Genomic DNA, 19,396 nt, shown 5'->3' on the forward strand with positions numbered 1-19,396 from the left:
ATTGCCTTTCGGAGCAGGGTGGACCAGGACCACCCCACACCAACCATCGAGGACGGCAGAGCCAGGAGGTTTTCCACCCCAAATCCACGCTCCCACTGCAAAATGCTGCCGTTCACTCGCTGGCTTAAGAGGCGGTGAAGCAACATACCCCGTGTGAGGCTGGCGGCACGGTGAGCAGGGCCGGGAGGATGCGGGGGGCATGCTCTGCACCCTCCAAGGCCCAATTCTGCACCTAGACCCCCCCTTCCGACGCACAGCGGGACCAGGGACCAGCCCACTCCGGACAAGGGGCGAGCGAGGGGGTAACGAAGCGACACCCAGCACTGAAACCAGCCCTTCCCACCCCAAAAGGGTGGGCTGTGGGAGAAGCACTGGTGGGACCGGGCTGTGCTCCCTCCCTGCCATCACCGACAACCCAGAGGGATGGAAGTTCACGCCTTCAGCGCCCTCCTAACGAGCACCGCACCAAGGCGCCGCACTGCACGGAGACTTTAATTAAGACATGGCTACACGTTAATTGGGACGAGGCTGCGACGCAGGGTAGGTCTCAACAAAGAGAACGCAAAATAAAAAAAAAGTGATCCCGTTTGCAGGGAAGAAAGCGTTTTCCTGGCCCTACTCGCATCCGAGCTGCCCCTGCCTGATGTTGGGGGGGGTTGGGGGGGGGGTGCTGCCCTCCCCTCCCAGCGCTTCTGGGCCACCGAGACACAAAGCAAGAGAGAGGAGCTGGGCGATGCTCCTCGGCGGAGGCGAGCACAAAGCACCCAGTGTGCGCATCCCAGCCGCAGGAAGCAGAAGCATCAGGGTTCTTATGGAAGAGAGATAAATACAATTACAGAGGGAGGGCAGGGGGCTGGGAACGGGGAACAAGGAACAAAGCCACTGGAAGCTGCTCTGATGTCAACAGGTTCTGAATCAGCGCTCCCCCCACCGGGGCCCTGAAGCAGGACCAGCTGGGGAGAGAGACCTTGAATTCCTGCATGAAAGGGTTTTTTCCCCGGGTTATGCTGGAGACATTACACAAGTGTATGTTTTCTATAGTCATATATTTCCCCCCCCTTCTCTCTAAATCTCTATTCCAGACCCGGGGGCAGGGACTGCCGGCAGCTCCAGCGCTAGCCCAGGTGGGCCTCTACCATCTAACCTTTCGGGCCCTCGCTGGCCCAGAAAGGCCGGCAGGCACCCAATCCTCCCCCTCCCTCCACCGGGGCTGGAACAGGAGCAGACGCGTCCCTCAAAGCTCCAGGAACCGCAAGCCTTAGACCCTTTGAACTGTCAGCGATGCCAAAGAGCTCTCCCGAAGCTGGGTGTGCAGCCAAGAGTCCTGCTCACGCCCCCGCTCAGAAAACTCTTGCCCCGAGCCCCGGGTGCCACGCTGCCGTTACTCCCGACGTCCCCCCGCTCCCCGTACCCACGGCCGTTCCACGCCGGCCAGGTGACGCACGTCTCCTCGTTCAGAGCGCTCGCAGGGCGCCGCGGGCACCGGCTGGCTCCTCACCTGCCTGCTCACGCAGGATTTTCTGTGCTCTGCTACTTCTCAGCCGTTCCGGAGGAGACAGGCTGAAGGATTCCACCTCACCGGCACCCAGGAGGCTTCTCCAAGCATTTGTCCAAGTCACGCATGAGGCTACCCAGTACCCATTCAGGTGAACCAAAATCCCAGCAATAAGGGCCAGATCCAAACGCCCCCACAGCCCTTGGCAATCCCTCCGTCCCGACCCCAGGGTTCCACTGAAACAGCTGATTGACGCCAATCGCGTTAATTGATTTAGCAGACGATTAAGAAAGGCAACGAAGTTTGGCTGGAACAGCCAAACCCTAGGGGCATTTTACCGCTATCTTCCACACAAGCGGTTTCCAATCTTTTCCGACGCGCGGAACCCGGAGAGGTTCCCTCCGAGAGCAGACCCCAGCACAGGGAAGGTGACGCCACGAGCCACGGGTGAGGCTCAGTCGCCTTTTATACGCCTGAAGAAACCCTCTCTTGACCCCGGGCTGAAAGCCCCAGCTCCAGCTGTGCGACTTCTAGCAAGGGTGGGAGGAAGGCTCTTCCCAGACAGGAAACATGAGCCTTTCCAAGGTGGATACGACGTTCCTTTCGGCTGCCCCCACGTGCTCCAAGCGACGCACCCGAGCAACAGACCCTCACCAAGAGTCTCCTCGACAGCCCCGACCTGGTGCCACTGCCCTGCCACGCGTCAGCAGCGCAGAGCAGTCCGGGCAATTCCCTTTCGGGGACAACATTACTTGACCATCTCCCCTCCCTTCGAGTTCGCGGAAAAGCCAGCATGGAAGAGGGGAAACCCATCACCCCCGTCTCATACACACGTAGAAAGAAAAGCTGCAACGGGTCCTACCTCTTCATCCGAGCTGTCTTCTTCATATTCATTCTGAGCGAGCAGATTCCCATTTTCCTTCAGTGGCGAATCATCCACCAAGAGTTTGCTCTTCCTGGAAGCCCCTTTAGCCTGAAAGACAGAGAAAAACAGCTTAGTGAGATTCCACCATGCAAATCTTTGCATTTTTGGTGTCCACTACAGCGGAGACCTTGGCCAGGCAATGAAAGCCGAAGCTGCCACCGACATCTAGTCTGCTGCCAGGTCCAAGATCACCACAAAGCGCTTCATGCCCCAACCCGGAGAGCACTGTGCAGAACAACCTCTCACTCTTAGACCCTCTGGGACACCGCATTGCAGAGGGGAGGAAGGAAGGAAAGGGCTCATTAAGCAGCGCGCACTTACATTCAGCTGGGACTGCCAAGGGAGAAGGTCAATCACCTCTCTCCTGAGGACAGGTTGCCTGAGAAGCTCTCTGGCAGCTCCTCAGCTCGCACAAGAATCGCATTTTCACTCACTGGGCCCAAAATTATTTCTCCCTCTGCAGCTTCCATAACCCAGCCATCTTCCAGAGTTATTTCAAGACCCTCCATTCCCTCTTTTCCCTTGGAGCTCAATGCCACTGAGACCACGCAAAGACACAACCAGGGCAGAGCTTCCACCAACCCAATCTGCAAGGATAGGCAGCAAAGGATTTCCCAGGAACGCCGCTTCTCCTGAGCGTGTCAGAACACAAACAGCCAAGGATGAGGTGCCAGCAGAGCTCCAGGCTCGGGAAGGCAAGGACTGCGTCAGAAACCGCACAAGCTCACATCACGGAAACAGAAAAATCTACGCCAGAAAGGACCTCTGGAGGTCCCTAATCCAACCCCCTGCTCAAAGCGCAGCTACCTTCCAAGGTAGATCAGGATGCTTGGGATCGCGTCTGGTCAAGCGTTGAGTATTTCCAAGGATGGAGATCTCACCACCTCTCTGGGTACTGTTCCAGGGCTGCACCACTCCCATGGGCAAGAACACTCCTTACGTTCAACCAGAGTTTTCCTTGCTGCACCTCGTCCCCGTTGCCTCTCATCCCATCCCGAGGCATCACGAGAGCTTGGCTCCATCCCCTCATGAAGCTGCAGACAGCAACGGGATCCCCCTTTGTCCCTTCTCCCAGCTGAAGAAGCCAGCTCACAGACCCTCTTGGGTCCCACGCTCCAGCCCCGACTGCCTCGGTGCCCTACACCAGTCCCATTCCTGTCACTGTGTTGTACTGGGGAGCCCCAGACCGGACCCCAAGCCTGGATGGGTCTCAAGTGCCAAAGAGAGGTGAAGGACTCCATCCCCGGCCCCGCCGATGTTGCTCAGGACAACTGCTGACTCCCAGGGTGTGTCCCCAGGACCTTCCCTCCGGAGCTGCTCCCTGGCCATCAGCCCCCGCCTGCCCCCTTGCACAGGGTTATCCTGTCCCAGGTGCACGACTTCACATTCACCATCCTTGAACTTCACAAGGTGCCCATCAGCCATCTTCTCCAGCCCGTCAAGGTCTCTCCGAACGGCAGATCTGCCCTCCAGCAGATCCCCAACGGATCCCAGGGCCTGCTCTCTCCGGTAAGGACAGACCCAGCAGCACCGTTCTCTCTATCTGGCAGGACAAATGCACGGGGGTTTCTGGTGCCCACCACGACGCCACCACAAGGGCAGGCTTTTCCCAGCACCGAACTTCAGCAAAGGTCCTACCACCGATGGGCTCCACCACGTCCGCGCTCAGGACTCCAGGAGCTGCCGGACAAATTGTTTGAGAATGGGTAAAGCACACAACCATCTCACTTGCACAATCTGAAGTTACCGGTGAGTTTTGAAGTAACGTGCGCATTTGGAGCCACTCCGAACCTCTTTGGAGTAGAGAACAGGGCAGGACCAGGCTGCAGGCACAGCCCCCAAGGTGCCAACGTCACCGTGATGAAGAGACTCCCACCATCACACGCGCTACGCACCGTGACGGAGGCGTCCAACTGAGGTTACCCATCAGGAGTGGTGGGACCAACCCCACAGGGAGCTGAACGCAGCCTCTACGGCTTGGGTTATCCCCATTTTTTTTTTTTTTTCCATGCCAGAGCCCTCGGCGGGCAGGACACCTCCCGCGCTGAAGCGGAGCTCGGCCCAGCGCAGGGCCCACGGCCCCACGTTGTGCTCCATCAGAGACAACCGGCGGGGGCATGCCTGGGGCAGGAATTCGTTCCCTCCTCAGACACGGGTAATCAGACAGCACCGACCATCAGACTTCGCCCACTCGCTGACCTGCTGTGTGGGTGCCGAATAAGCTACAGATCCTTCCCTGGAAAAGAGATTCTCTCTCCCCCCTCCGTCACCGCTCGGAGCGGGGGTAGGGGGAGAATGGGGACCCTGGCTAGATCGGGTTTACGGGAGGATTCAGTGAAATAATCGGAAAAACAGCCCCAGAAAACGTCCCTCGCGGGAGCAGTAAAATCCGCACAGTGTGTGATCACCTTCTGCTGTACGTACACACCAGCGCAGCTCCCCCGAGCCGCAGGGAGAGGGGTGGGAGAGAGCCTGGAAAATACTGGGCCGGCAAGAGGATGAGATTACTGCAAAAACAAAAGGCTTTATTAAAAAATTTTTAAAAAGGGAGATTGGAGATAAGTTTTTTTCCAGGCTTTTGGCGCTACGATGGCTTTGGACTTGAGTTTCCATCTTTCCCTCATTTCCCTCCTCTCTCCGCTGCCACGATGAGACCGGAGAAGGAGCCGGCACAGCAAATCCGGGTTGCGGGTGCCACAAGCTGCCAGCGTCCTTGAGGGCGAAGGCCGTGCCAGGAGGCGGCCCACAGTCGCTCCAGCGCTCCTGCTCTTACCCCAGCGATGCTCAGCCTCCCAGCCCACACCATCGGGGAGAAAAAAACAGAGGCCCACGGGCTCCCCAGGTCCTGAGTTTACTCGGAGAGCCGGCACAAGCCAGGATCTTGCTTCGGGGTTCTTGCAGGAGATTCACCCTGGCTGGGCACATCTGCAAAGCAAACGTGACTCCAGCATCCAGGGGTTAGACACGTCTATCGGCAGGTTCAAACCCTTCAAGAAAGCTTTGCCAGGAAAATAAGAAAGACCTCAGCTAGGACACCAATCGCACCGCCAGCGCCCTGTAATGACTAAAGCCCGCCTGGGAAACGGCAGTGTAGACTAAAACCATTTTGCCAGAAAAAAAAAGGTCTGTCTGAACCAGCCAGGGCCCTAAGGGGGCTTCAGGGTAAGCAGCGGAGGGGCCAGCGGACCTGGTCGCAGGGGAGCGTGGTCACCGTTCACTCCTCAGGTTACTCAAAACACCTCTCTGCGCCTTCCAGGTACATTTACCTTGATTCGCGCAAAGGCTTTTTCCCCACAGCTGGGTCCCGGGCAGGCAGGGACAGGCAGGGACAGATCCCCCCGAGCTTGCCCTGGGCTTCGTTGGGAGGCAGAAATCCAGCCAGAGCTTTGCTCCGCCGCCCAGGCGGCCCCATGCAGAAAGGCTCGTTCCACAAGAGGGCGGCAAGCGATGCCGGACACACCGCGAAACCCTGCGAAACCCCTCAAAACTACCCCGCCGGCACCCCGCAACCACAGCCGCTGCCAGGGCCGGGGGACGAAGACCCGCCTGGCCCTCCGTGGGGCACCCACGGCTAGTGGGGATGCAGGAGTCGGCACCCCCAGACCTCAGAAGGGAGTCGGGCAGCGCTGAGCTCACCCACAGCCATCGCCGAACCCCATTTCTGGCAGTTTTGGTCGCCGAAGGGGAGAGCTGGGACAGCTGGTGGGTTTCGACAGCCCAGACAGGACTTGGAAGAGGTTTAGCTGTAAAGAGGGGGAGAGGGAAGAAAGATGGAAGCCTCCCGCACCGGTGAGACCGGTAACGTCCTCCCTCCCAAACCCAGCCCCTGCTCCCCACGTGCGGGTCAGCTGGGGTTCCTCTACCCCACACTCCAACAGGCAAATTCAACAGAAGAGTTCAGAGGAACAAGAAAAAAGGATTAATCTGAACGAAAACACAAAACAGACGGGTAAAAATGAGAGGGAGAATACAGTCAGCAGGCTTTGAGGAGAGCCACGTCCTCAGAGAGCTCAATTTTACCATCAAAAAGGCGTGCGGGGTGACAAACCGCGCTCGGTCACACACCGGCACCAGGCAGCCGAGCCGCACCAGCCGCTCCGTGTCTCGGCCAGGCTGAGACGGCAGCTTTCCGGCACGGGCAGAGCCGGCTCTCCCCAGTTATGCTGCAAAAAGCATATCGCGTACCTGACCGCAACGAGAGCCTTATGCCAGCAAAGATGCTAAGGAGAGGCAATAACTTTAGTGATAAATTAGGGAAAGGAAATACGCTTTCAGGAACGCAAATCCCACAGGCGTGAAAGAGAAGCAGAGCTGAAGAAGGCTTGTCTATCCCAAAGCTTTTCCACATCCTCCAGCTAGATAAATTGGTTTAATAAAAGATATCGCCCCTGCCTACACCAGTCCCGCTTATTTCCTCAAGTTATCGCCTCACGGAATCACGGAATCACCGAATCTTCAGAGTTGGAAGGGACCTCTAGAGATCATCTAGTCCAACTCCCCTGCTAGAGCAGGATTACCTAAAGCACTTCCCTCAGGGCTGCATCCAGGCGGGTCTTGAAAATCTCCAGAGAAGGGGACTCCACACCCTCCCTGGGCAGCCTGTTCCAGTGCTCTGTCACCCTCACCGTAAAGAAGTTTTTCCGTGTCTTTGAACGGAACTTCCTATGTTCTACCTTGTGCCCATTGCCCCTCGTCCTGTCACTGGGAACCATTGAAAAGAGTCTGGCTCCGTCCTCCTTCAACCCACCCTTTAGATACTTGTAAACATTAATCAGGTCCCCCCTCAACCTTCTCTTCTCCAGGCTAAAGAGTCCCAGCTCTCTCAGCCTTTCCTCATAAGGGAGGTGCTCCAGTCCCTCAATCATCTTGGTTGCCCTTCGCTGGACTCGCTCCAGTACTTCCCTGTCCCTCTTGAACTGGGGAGACCAAAACTGGACACAGTACTCCAGTTGTGGCCTCACCAGTGCAGAGTAGAGGGGGAGAATGACCTCCCTCGACCTACTGGCCACAGTCTTCCCTATGCAGCCCAGGATGCCATTGGCCTTCTTGGCGACAAGGGCACACTGTTGGCTCATGGATAATTTACTGTCTACCAGGACCCCCAGGTCCTTCTCCTCAGAGCTGCTTCCCAGCGTGTCTGCCCCTAACCTATACTGGTGCTTGGCATTCTTCCTCCCCAGGTGCAGGACCCTACACTTGCTTTTGTTGAACCTCCTGAGGTCCTTCTCTGCCCAGCTCTCCAGCCTGTCCAGGTCACGCTGGATGGCAGCACGGCCCTCTGGAGTGTCGGCCACCCCTCCCAGCTTGGTATCATCAGCGAACTTGCTGAGGATACACTCTGTCCCCTCATCTAGGTCATTAATGAATATATTGAATAAAATTGGACCAAGACCAATTGGCCTCCACGACGTCCAGGCTAGTCGGCCTCGGAAAGACCAGCGAGGCAGGCTGTTTAGCAGCTGCCTGGACTACCTGAATCGGGAAGGGAAGCATCCCCCGCTGCATCTGCTGCTCAGTCAAATAACCATCAGAGCACGTTAACGGCCCAGTTACATCCTCCTTTTCCTCCTGAAACCAAGATTAAAACATCGGTAGCTGCTTCGGCCCCCCCTTTCCCCTTAGCAAAACCCGCTTGCCTCCCACCCTAAAGTTCTCAACGCGCTCCCACGCAGTTCCTCCTTGGCCGTGGACAAAAAGATCAGAAACTCCCGGCTTGCAATTTTCCAGCAGGACGGGAGAAAGGTCCCCGCTGTCCCAGCGACCCCCAGCTACAGCGGCGCAGAATCCCCTCGGGAGGCAGGAAAGCTGCAGGGAGGGGATGCGCCAGGCGGGTGCTGCCGCCGCAGAGACAGAGTTGGGGTTACGAGGAGCCGCAGAGGCGAGGGGGAGGACGGGCAGCAGCAGGGCCAGTTCTATGATTCGAGAATTGATCAGACCAGACGTGCCGGAGGGAACAGGCAACGGACCCTGAAGTGGGAGCAGCCCTAGAGCAGACAGGTTTGGGAGCTGCGGCAGCAGCACGCGCCTACGTGGGACAAAGCGAGCGTCCCTCGTGTTCAGGAGAGGGGCCGAGAGGTTTCTCTCAGCTTTACCAGACACCAGGACGCGCACGGGAGCGGTGAGAATCTGGTTTATCGGTGCCGAGCCCGGACCCTGGTAGGATCGTAGGGTCGGGGGTGGGGGGGGACGCGGAAAAGCAAGCAACCAACACACACACACGGCTTAACTTCTTGCTAAAGCAAGACGGTTCTTGGGCCTGATCTTTCCAGTTGCCCTGCTCGCCCTGTGAGGCAAAACAACTAAATCCTCAGCTTTACACATGGAAAAAAGACAGCTACAGGAGCAGCAGGGATCCAGCTACAAGGAAGAGTATCGCATTCGCGGCCCTTTGAGGGACAGTGCACTCGTGTCGGCTGTTCTCTGGGACGTGTCCTTCTCCACCTCCCCTCAACACGCTCCAACACCGACCTGCAGCAGCTCCAGCTCTCCCAGCGCCTCTACACCAACCGCTGCTGGGACAAACAACGTGCCGGGCTTGTGAGGAAAGCTAAGACGAAGCCATATAATTCCTCCTGATGAGGAGGGTCTCCGATCCTGAGGAGCCTGTAAGACCAGCTAAGCCCTGTGGCAATTTAAGGAGCTTAAAACACAGGTTCACCTCATTATCCGCCGTTGCGTTTGAAGGGGTTTCCGTTCTCAGGCAACCTCTCGTAAGCCACAAGATGCAAGACAGCAGCATCTCCAGCACTGCTAAGCGAACGTATGTGACACCTCAGGTCTGAGCTTAGACGTAAGAAGATCCAAATCAATGCCTTTGAAACAAGAGCAGTAAAGCGGCTTCTGCCAGGGCCAGGACAAACCACCCTGCTCAGCCAGCCGCGGAGAACCAGGACGACGCAGCCACGTCCGTGTAAGGAGCTGTTTGAGCAGCAGCCTCTGGAGCACGCCTGCTGCCGGGAGCCCAGGAGGAACTCGGCTGGATCCTCCCTGTGGGACAAACCGAGTGACATCGGGCCAACACTGGCAGCAGGTCCCCATCGCAGTGGGAGACAAAGCCATCTTTCCACATCCCAGTGCCTTTGGCAGAGGGGATGTTGTCTCATCTCCACCAGCTCAAGTCTTCCTCCACCGAGCGCTCTAAAACCAGGGGACGGAGCCTGGGAGGCCACATCACAGGCAGTGTTTTGAAGTCGTCGGCTGCTCTTAGCTTTCTCCTCTCACCGGGCTCTCCACGTCACTGTTTTCTGGCACGGCCGTGTTGATCAGCCAGGCTGCTGTATCGCTGCACGACGTACCGCTGCGAGAGCTGAAAGTCCTGAGGACGCGGAGGGGTAACTCGTGCAAAGACCGTCAGCGCAAATAACAAGCCCGAAATCGTTCACCCTGTGGGCAAACGTCAATTTGTTCCATTTCGTGGGGCTGACGGAACTGCTAACAGCACAGAAAGATGAAGCCCGACATGGGAAGAGTCTCGCTCACGCACCAGACTCAAGAACTAACACATCTCGAGACAGAGCCAGCTTGCCAGAGTGCCAGGCAAACTGTTTAGTGCTGCAGCTTGCCTTTGCGGGGATTCTGGGCAGAGGGCACAGCGCTGGGTGTGTGAAAGCTGGCCTGTCCCCCCCCCCGCCTCCACCAGGAGCATGGAGCCCTGCGCCGACCCAGGCTCACCGCGGAGCACAGCCCTCCGCGCCCCGGTAACACCCACACCGGGCTGTGGCAGGGATCGGCACGGCAGGCTGGGGACGCTGAGATCTGCCGCTCTCCCAGTGCGGTGACTTAGTGAGGTACCGTGGGCACGGTGGGGGCACCAAGCAGCAGCACTTCCACTGACGCCGCGAGCTGCTGCTAGCACCAACAGCGGCTTCTTTCCTTCCACAACTGCTAGAAACACATCATAGAATCACGGAATGGTTTGGGTGGGAAGGGACCTTAAAGAGCATCAAGTCCCACACCCTGCCCTGGGCAGGGACATCTTCAACTAGACCAGGTTGCCCAAAGCCCCGGCCAACCTGGCCTTCAACCCCTCCAGGGATGGGGCAGCCACAGCTTCTCTGGGCAACCTGGGCCAGGGGCTCACCAGCTTCATCATGGAGAATTTCTGCCTTATTTTTAATCTCAATCTCCCCTCTTTTGGTTTAAAACCCTTCCCCCTCGTCCCGTGGCTCCCCTCCCTGCTCCAGAGTCCCTCCCCAGCCTTCCCAGAGCCCCCTTAGGGCCTGGAAGGGGCTGGAAGGTCTCCCCGGAGCCTTCTCCAGAGCAGAGGGGCAGAACGTCCCAGGGCTCAAGAGGCAAGAAGGCTCTGCAGAAATTGGGCCACCACAAAAGAATGCGTCAGCTGCTTTTTTCTTTCAGACTGGTGTGGCAAACACGAGCACAAATTAATCTACAGGGGAGAAGAAAAAGCGATACAGGGCTAGGGAGAAGAACTGGACAGAGGAGCCCCCATATGCCCCTGCTGATGGGAATCTCAGCTCCAAACGGCTGGGCTCCTGCGGCTGCGCGGCGCGGAGCCGAAGGCAGTGCAGAGCCACCGAGAAGAAGGAAAAGGAGCCCAGGTTCACTGCCAGGCGCCGGCGGAGAAGCAGAGAGAGGAGCCGGATACGGTACCGCAGCCCCGAGCTCCGCGAGGATGCTCCGAGCTCTGCAGCTGAGCGGTCGGGAGCAGGGCCAGGTCTCCGGGTGCCATCGCTGCAGGAAGGGAAGAGGTAAGCGGCTCTCGCTGCACCCCCAGTGTCTCCCCGAAGCCTACGCCCCGCGCAGGGCAGATGAGCTTCAGGCGCTGGGTGCCACAGCGGGGACTCTCCAGCAGAGCAGCGCTGAAGGGGCTTCCTGGCTTCGAAAAGCAGCAAATAAACATTTCAGCCTGGCCTTCAACTGCAGGCCACCGGGCTTCTCCCCAGGGGCTCCCAGAGCCGAGTCGGACGGCTCAGCTCAGCACCGGGGCTGCCAAGGAAGAAAGCACAGCTTGTCAGAACGCTGGAAGTCATTAAGAGGAAATCTAATCCGACAAGGACAGCCTAATATTTACACAGCCCTGCGAGCTAGAGAGGCACTAAGAACGGGGCTTTGCAATCTGCTGACAGGCAGGTGGTGGAAGCTGTGGCCTTTCTGGCTCCGGGATCCCCGGGGGGAGCTGGGACAGCACAATTCAGTTCAGCACCTTGCTGCTCAGACCGGATTAACACTTCTCCACGGGCCGAGGCGCCAGCGCTGGCTCACACTTCAGTACCTCTCTCTCTTCTGTCCTCAGGAGAGGCGGTCTTTACTCCTCCGCGGGTTTTTTAAAGCCCCAAAGGCCAGGCTTCTTACACTCCGACTTCCTAAAAGCATCTTCTTGGAGAGAGCTGCAGATCGCCACCAGCATTGCGAGATGGAGCGCAGCTCTGGAGAGGCACCTCATCATCCCACCACCATCTACGCTTGAATTCCGCCCAGACGCTAACACGTCCTGAAACCGGTTTGTGTTTCACCGTCTCAGGAGCCGTCGGTCTCCCCATCACTTCTCTTGGCTGGTCAAACACAACAGTCGCTAACTGGGATATCTCACAGCATAAAAATATAAACGTCCGGCAAGAGTATTTCAAGCACCAACATGTTCAGAGAGCAGTGACACCCCCCCTCTATCTAAAGGGTTTCTTCCCTTGCCAAAGCCACTCCTTCCACAGATGGAGCAGCAAAGATGAAGCCCAGACCAACGAAGAGCATCGGCTTGGCTTCGGCACCCTCCAAACCACTGGCTTTCACCAAGAGAAAACCATAGGTTTTTCCAGAAGCGGGGAGAGACCATGATTAAAGGAGTCAGTTGCCAGAACAGTGTTACAACCCCTCGCTGTGAGGTGCGACACCAGCGGTATCCTCCCCGTCCGTGGGTCAGGGCTCCCAGCTCTTCCCGGAGCCCCAGACAGGCCTCTCCGGGAGGACCGTGATGCTGAGTCTACAGAAAAGCTCTGGCAACCTGAGCACGCAAGGCTCCTTGCTGTCTGGTCTCTCAGCAGGAAACCTCAGAGTAATCACAGAACATCTGCAAGTTTCCCTTCCCTTCTCCGTCCACGCGCCTTCCTTCTCCACGAGCTCCCTGATGCTCTCCACGTTTCTCTGGCAGAGCAGGAGACCCTGCTGTCGGTTCCTAAGTGCTGGACGCATCCAGCCCCGACGCACACGCAGCTCTCCTGTGCGTAGTCCAGAAGCCTCAGGAAGCAGCAGCTTGGGAATCCTCCCCAGCCTCGATTAACTTGCTGGACAGCCAGAAGATACTGAAAGGAAGAGACCCAGGACACGCACAAACCCCTCCGAAAGCGCTCCAGAGCCTGCCTCGAGTGACGCGCAGAGTGACAGGCCATTCCCAGAGAACAAAGTCATCTTTAACATCAAGGCTGAAGACCCGACGGGGAGGAGCAGGAGGCTTCTCCGGCACCAGCTCAGGTGTCCACGCCATTGGCAAGGCACAAGCGAGGTTGGAGCAAACCGGGATCAGCTGGGAGGGCTAAAGGCAGGTTCAAAGCAAATTTCCACAAGACAGGACGAGGCTTTCGGTTTTGAAAAAGGGGGACAGCAAAACAGCCATCCAGGCTAGTATGAGCGCGCTTGGCAAAACACGCAGAAGGACTGTAAAAATCAGGGCTGGGTCTCTACAAGGGGCCAAGCTGATCACGGAATCACCGAATCTTCAGAGTTGGAAGGGACCTCTAGAGATCATCTAGTCCAACTCCCCTGCTAGAGCAGGATTACCTAAAGCACATCCCTCAGGGCTGCATTCAGGCGGGTCTTGAAAATCTCCAGAGAAGGGGACTCCACACCCTCCCTGGGCAGCCTGTTCCAGTGCTCTGTCACCCTCACCGTAAAGAAGTTTTTCCCTGTATTTGAACGGAACTTCCTATGTTCTACCTTGTGCCCGTTGCCCCTCGTCCTGTCACTGGGAACCATTGAAAAGAGCCTGGCTCCGTCCTCCTTCAACCCACCCTTTAGATACTTGTAAACATTAATCAGGTCCCCCCTCAACCTTCTCTTCTCCAGGCTAAAGAGTCCCAGCTCTCTCAGCCTTTCCTCATAAGGGAGGTGCTCCAGTCCCTCAATCATCTTGGTTGCCCTTCGCTGGACTCGCTCCAGTACTTCCCTGTCCCTCTTGAACTGGGGAGACCAAAACTGGACACAGTACTCCAGTTGTGGCCTCACCAGTGCAGAGTAGAGGGGGAGAATGACCTCCCTCGACCTACTGGCCGCAGTCTTCCCTATGCAGCCCGGGATGCCATTGGCCTTCTTGGCGACAAGGGCACACTGCTGGCTCATGGATAATTTGCTGTCTACCAGGACCCCCAGGTCCTTCTCCTCAGAGCTGCTTCCCAGCATGTCCGCCCCTAACCTATACTGGTGCTTGGCATTCTTCCTCCCCAGGTGCAGGACCCTACACTTGCTTTTGTTGAACCTCCTGAGGTCCTTCTCTGCCCCGCTCTCCAGCCTGTCCAGGTCACGCTGGATGGCAGCACGGCCCTCTGGAGTGTCGGCCACCAGTGATCTTGGCTCTGCCACGGAAGGGTGGGCTGTACCCTCCCGCCCACCTCCCGCTGCTCCCTGCACGCCTGCTCGGCTCCCGACACACTCCCCGGGAGCCGATTCAACCTGCTCCCCTCGCGGAAGGGAGGGGGAGAGACAGCTTTCGGTCAGGCCAAGGAGGTGACCCGGCTCAAGGAAGCATCTTCTGAGACGGAGCAGAACCAGGAAGAGAGGACGAGGCTGGAGATGGGAAACATCCCCGCTCCGGCAGCCCCCGGAGAAGCTGCCGACTGGGAAGTTCATTCGCCTGCTGTGAAAACACAGCTCCGGAGAAGCTGCCAGGGAGGATCCGCGCTCTGTATTTGCACTTTGTTACCCAACTGCAAGGAGCAGGAAGAACTGGGGGCCGTCACCGCCACGCTGAGTATCAGCAGCTCCGCATTGCGGCCGACGGCTGCTTTTGGCACTTACGCATCACGTCCCCGACAGTGCTACGCCGTACTGGAAATGAACGCCGTATAATTTGCAACATATTTTAAGCTTAGGGCTAAAAAAAAATCAGTTAAATTTCCAAGAACGAGCTAAACAAAGGCAGAAGAGGCTGGCCTCCAGAGCTCCCTGCTGCTCAGAGATACCCGGCCGCAGGCTGACTCCAAATCGTCATTCAGCAACACCCCCAGAAGCGCCAAAGTCACCACACCAACCGACCAAACAAGAGAGGCGTCTAAGAAGTGACTATAAATTTTTGGGCAAGTGTTAAAATCGCCTCCAAAGGAGCAGGGACGAGTTCCCTGCTCAAAACACTGCTGGCGGAGGCGCAAGTTAAACTGTTTTCTCTTACCAGGGTTAAACCCCCGCGAGGTCTCCTGGAGCATTTTAGGGGCACAGGGCAGCAGCGTCCTCTGTTTCCGACAAGGAACACAGCTTGGAGGAGATCCTAACGAGCAGCCAAAGCCACGGATTAACGTCAAGGACACTCAAGAGTCTGTGTTTCTTTCTGGAGTGTTATTTTCCTCTCTTTTTCGCGTTCCTGTAACTAAGAACCTGACGGAACAAAAACTCGTTTGGCGGCACCTGAGGACTCCGCAGGGTTTGCACATCGCTTTGGCTAAAGCGCCCCTACAGAGCGCACCGAACTGAACAAAATTAAAAAAAAAAGAAAAAAAAGAAAAAAGGTGGGTGCTGCGGCAGCGGGGGAGGCAGGGCGCGCACCGGCAGCTTCGAGGCCACGGACCGAAGAGCAGAAGAGCCAGCAAAAGCGATTATCACAAACACCAGCTCAAGGGAGAGCGAGGTGGTTATTTGTGGGGCAGATCCTCCCACTGCCCCACGGCAGCTCGCGGCGGGTCTGTTTCTTACCCGTCCCACTAACAGCAACTCCGACACTCCACCAGCCCTTTGACCGTGGGTATCTGCGGCTGCGTCTATCCTCCTGCCTTATAAACATAACAAAAAATAATCCCCCCCCAGCAGGTTTTGCCATCACAACCAATCCAAGAAAAATTTTAGCTCGCCTTTTAACGACGTTTTCACCACTAACTCCTAGTAAATTAAGCAGCTTTGCCAATCGGAGAGCTGATGAACAGAAATCAAGGGTTTTAAGAGTGTGCAATCAAGAGACTAGAGTTTGAGAAATCTCATTCAAAATTAAATGTAGCTATCCGGGGCAAATAAACAGCTCTCCGATGCTAGCAAGTGAAATATTTTCTAAGTATAAGCTCGTTCTCTTCACTCTTGCCCCAAAGCTGTAAGTTCGTTTTTAAATACGACAGTATTACACAAATGGCTTCAGCGTGGGAGTGCCGGCCACCTCCGCCGGCGACCCAGCAGCTCTCCTGGCAGAGGGGGACAGCGAGCGCCCCGAGGACAGACCCCGCTCAGACGGAGCGGTCCCTCGAGCGCTCCTTCCCCAGACCCTGCGCGTAAGCTCCATTTTCTTCTCCGAAGTTTCCCCGCCCCGTGAAGCAACGAGCGCAGCTCCAAAGCCGAGAGCTGTGGAGAGCGACGGCCAAGGAAAGACTCAAGATGCTCCCGGGAAATTCTTACTTCGTACTTGACCTCGGCTCTCCCCGCATTCTCGAGGGGTTTCGATGCAACGTAAAATTCTGAACTGCGCACAGCACCAAAATCATCGAGTCTCTCTGAAAAGCCGTCTGACCTGCAGGGGCTTCTAAGACTCTAAAGCAGCAGCTTTCAACCCGTTTACTTATGGCATTAACGCCAAGGCCCTGTAAAGAAGGAAGAGAAGAAAACCCAGCTGCGGGAGGCTGCAGTTCACTACGCAGGGTTCACAGCTCCAGCAGAAAGCGTTTAGGGGTGCCGCACGCCAAAAAGGACGGAGGCACAGATCGCAGAATTACTTCCTTGCAGGATCCCAGAGAAGAAAAGGGTCTGGACAGACCAAACCTCTGTCAACCTCTGCACTGGGAAAGCGACGCCCTTGCAAGGAGCGTTCCTTTTTCCCCCAAACAGAAACAGGTAAACATATTCCCGGCCACGTCCGACATGTTTGATGTCTTTTCCCCCTTTGTGAAACCCCTTCAGGAGCCTTCTGCCACAAGAGGAAGCACAGACAAGTCTCCGCTCCGTCTCTAACGTCCCTGCTTGGGATGGCTGCAGTTTGTGCCGGGGAACTCTCTCCACACGCAGGCCGGCAGCACAGGAACGGCACCAGCTCCTGCCCTTCTGCCAAGACGCCGATGCCTCTGCACAGCAAAGACCCCAAAGGCAGAAGGCAAAGCAAGAAAGGAAACTGGGAACGCGACTTCACTGAGCCGTCGCTACAGAACCGACAGACTATCCCTGCCCAAAGCAGCAGCGAGGCCAAAAAAGGGACATATCGCACAGCAATGGAAACAGGGGTCAGGATCAGCCGCCCCCTGACCTCCTCGGCTTCTGCTGTCACTGCTGGAGCTCTTTTTTTGGGCTGTGCTACCTGCACAAGGCGCGCAACATTCCAGGGAAGAGCTTGTCATAGAATCATCGAATGGTTTGGGTTGGAAGGGACCTTAAAGATCATCTAGTTCCAACCCCCCCTGCCCTGGGCAGCGACACCTCCCACTAGATCAGGCTGCTCAGAGCCTCATCCGGCCTGGCCTTGAACACCTCCAGGGACGGGGTGTCCACAGCTCCTCTGGGCAACCTGTTCCAGTGCCTCACCACCCTCACGGCAAAGAATTTCTTCCTAATATCCAATCTAAATCTACCCTCTTTCAGTTTGAAACCGCTACCCTGTTTGTCCATTGTTACCCAGGTTGTCCATCGTGTCCAGCTTGACCCGGGTTGCAACGAGGCAGCGATGGATCCCAACATCTGCAGATACTTTCTTACGGACCCATAGCATTGCACGCACTTGGATACCGAATAGAAGGCTGAAGAATCGGGTGGGGTGGGCGCAGAACCAGCCCCAGCTCTCACAGACAGATGCACAACGCGGTGGCAGTCGGTCCCGGCTCAAGCAAGCGTCCTACTGCTTACGCGGCCGCGTGGCACAACAGAGCCGAGAGCCAACGCCGAGGAAAACAACCCTGCTACCAACCCAAACGCCTGCGCAGTCGGGGGACCAATCGTTCTGAAAAGCAAAACAGAACAAAAGCAAAAAAGGCCTCGCTCCCCCAGAGTGATTTCTGGGCTGGAGCAGGCGCCGGGCCCGGCCCACACCAGAGATTCGTAAGTGGTTGAAGAAGCACAACGGCGGCATCAGGGTGGGAAGAAGCGGCTGTCAATGGAGAAATCCAAGCAGGACGGCTGCTGCACGGCAACACCGCAGCCCCAGGCACCGCTGCGGAACTCCTAAGTGGGTTATTAGAGGAACTTCCTACTAAATTTCTACTCCAAACCCTCATCCTTCTACCCATCCTCCAAACGAATGCACAGACTTCGATAGCCAGGATAATAACAAGGCATTTTTTGTTAAGCCTGGGGCATGACGCAAGGCGAAGGAGGCTGCCGTGCCCAAAATCCCAGGGATCGCACCTTAATACCTCAAGACAAATTTGAGTGTGAATTTTTCCACCAATCTTTGTGCCTACACCTTCTGAGACAGAAGTGAGACTACGTCCGTGTAATCATGTTCTAAAAAGGCTACTATCTATGAGAGAAGCATCGCTACTGCGACTCTAGAAATGCAAACCGGCACAGAAGTTGTTTTGCTGTTAACGAGCCAGCAGCACTACAGCTCTCTATGCTGCGTCTCATCCCAAAGGCTGAAGTGTCACCTAATTCTGTACGCGTACGGTTCCCTCTTCTGCTGCTCCGACGTGGTCAGACATCCCTGACCCCCAGGAGACGGAAAACGGGCACTCAGCCTGCGCGAAGCCCCCTCAGCATCTCTGGGGCCTCTCTACCCAACGCGCAGCCTGGATTCCTCACGCCAACCCAGCTGCATCGCACAGCCCAAGGCCCTACTTGTGTAATTAAAGAAAAGCAGCTAAAAAAAAAAAAAAAAAAATCTAGAAGCACAGAATGATTGGAGTTGAAGGGGCTTTTAAAGCCCACCCAGTGCCACACCCTGCCCTGGGCAGGGACATCTTCAACTAGACCTGGTTGCCCAAAGCCCCGGCCAACCTGGCCTTGAACCCCTCCAGGGATGGGGCAGCCACAGCTTCTCCGGCCAACCTGGGCCAGGGGCTCACCAGCTTCATCATGGAGAATTTCTTCCTTATTTTTAATCTCAATCTCCCCTCTTTGGGTTTAAAACCCTTCCCCCTCGTCCCGTGGCTCCCCTCCCTGCTCCAGAGTCCCTCCCCAGCTTTCCCGGAGCCCCTTGAGGGCCTGGAAGGGGCTGGAAGGTCTCCCCGGAGCCTTCTCTCCCCCAGACAGCCCCACCTCACGGGTCTAACCAAGGTCCCCCCCTCACAGCGGTTTCGCCATGGCTCACACACACAGGCTGGATTTTGCTTTTTCTCCCCAATTTACAAACGGGGGGCACCGACACCGGGCACGGGCCCTTCCTCCCACCCGTTCCTCCTCCTCCAGACATGAGCAGCGGCCGGAGCAGGGGGAAAACCGCCGTTGCCTGGCCGGGCTCTGCCTCCGGGCGCCGTTACCGGTGAAGCAGCACCGGAGGAACCGACGGCCGGCGGGGGGAGGGGGGGGGTGGTGGGACCCCCAACCGGGCCGCTGCAAACCCCGGGGGGGGGGGTGCCGTGCCTCGCCCCCCACCCGCTGAAACGGTGTTTCCCGGCGGTTAGAGGGAACTCCCCCACCCCCGGTTTGAGGCCTTACGTGTATCCGGGGGGGCGAGCTGCCGCCGGGGCCTTCCTCCGGGCCCTCCTCCTCCTCCTCCTCCTCCTCCTCCTCCTCCGCCGAGGTGCTGTCGCTGCCCGAGTCCTCCAGCCCCGAGTAGACGCTCTCCTCGCTGTCCGTCAGCTCCTCGCTCTCCGCGGCAGGACTCGGCTGGAAGGGAACGGGACGGGGGGGGTCAGGCCTCCGGTAACGCGGAGGTGGGGGGGGGTTCAGTCCTCCGGTAACGGAGTGGCCCG

The 19,396-nt window shown here is 57.2% G+C and overlaps 1 protein-coding gene across 1 annotated transcript in view; it reads right to left on the reverse strand.

The window, feature by feature from the left end:
* BOP1 (BOP1 ribosomal biogenesis factor) overlaps positions 1 to 19,396 on the reverse strand; it is an 82,873-nt gene that overhangs the window by 63,127 nt on the left and 350 nt on the right. The window contains exons 2-3 of the mRNA XM_074578094.1: positions 19,140 to 19,310; positions 2,358 to 2,468 (exon numbers count right to left, since the gene is read on the reverse strand). Of these exons, the coding sequence (XP_074434195.1) occupies positions 2,358 to 2,468; positions 19,140 to 19,310 (282 nt within the window). The remainder of the gene's footprint in view (positions 1 to 2,357; positions 2,469 to 19,139; positions 19,311 to 19,396) is intronic.

Source organism: Larus michahellis, chromosome 2 (genome assembly GCF_964199755.1).
Source record: "Larus michahellis chromosome 2, bLarMic1.1, whole genome shotgun sequence".
Lineage (NCBI taxonomy): Eukaryota > Metazoa > Chordata > Aves > Charadriiformes > Laridae > Larus > Larus michahellis.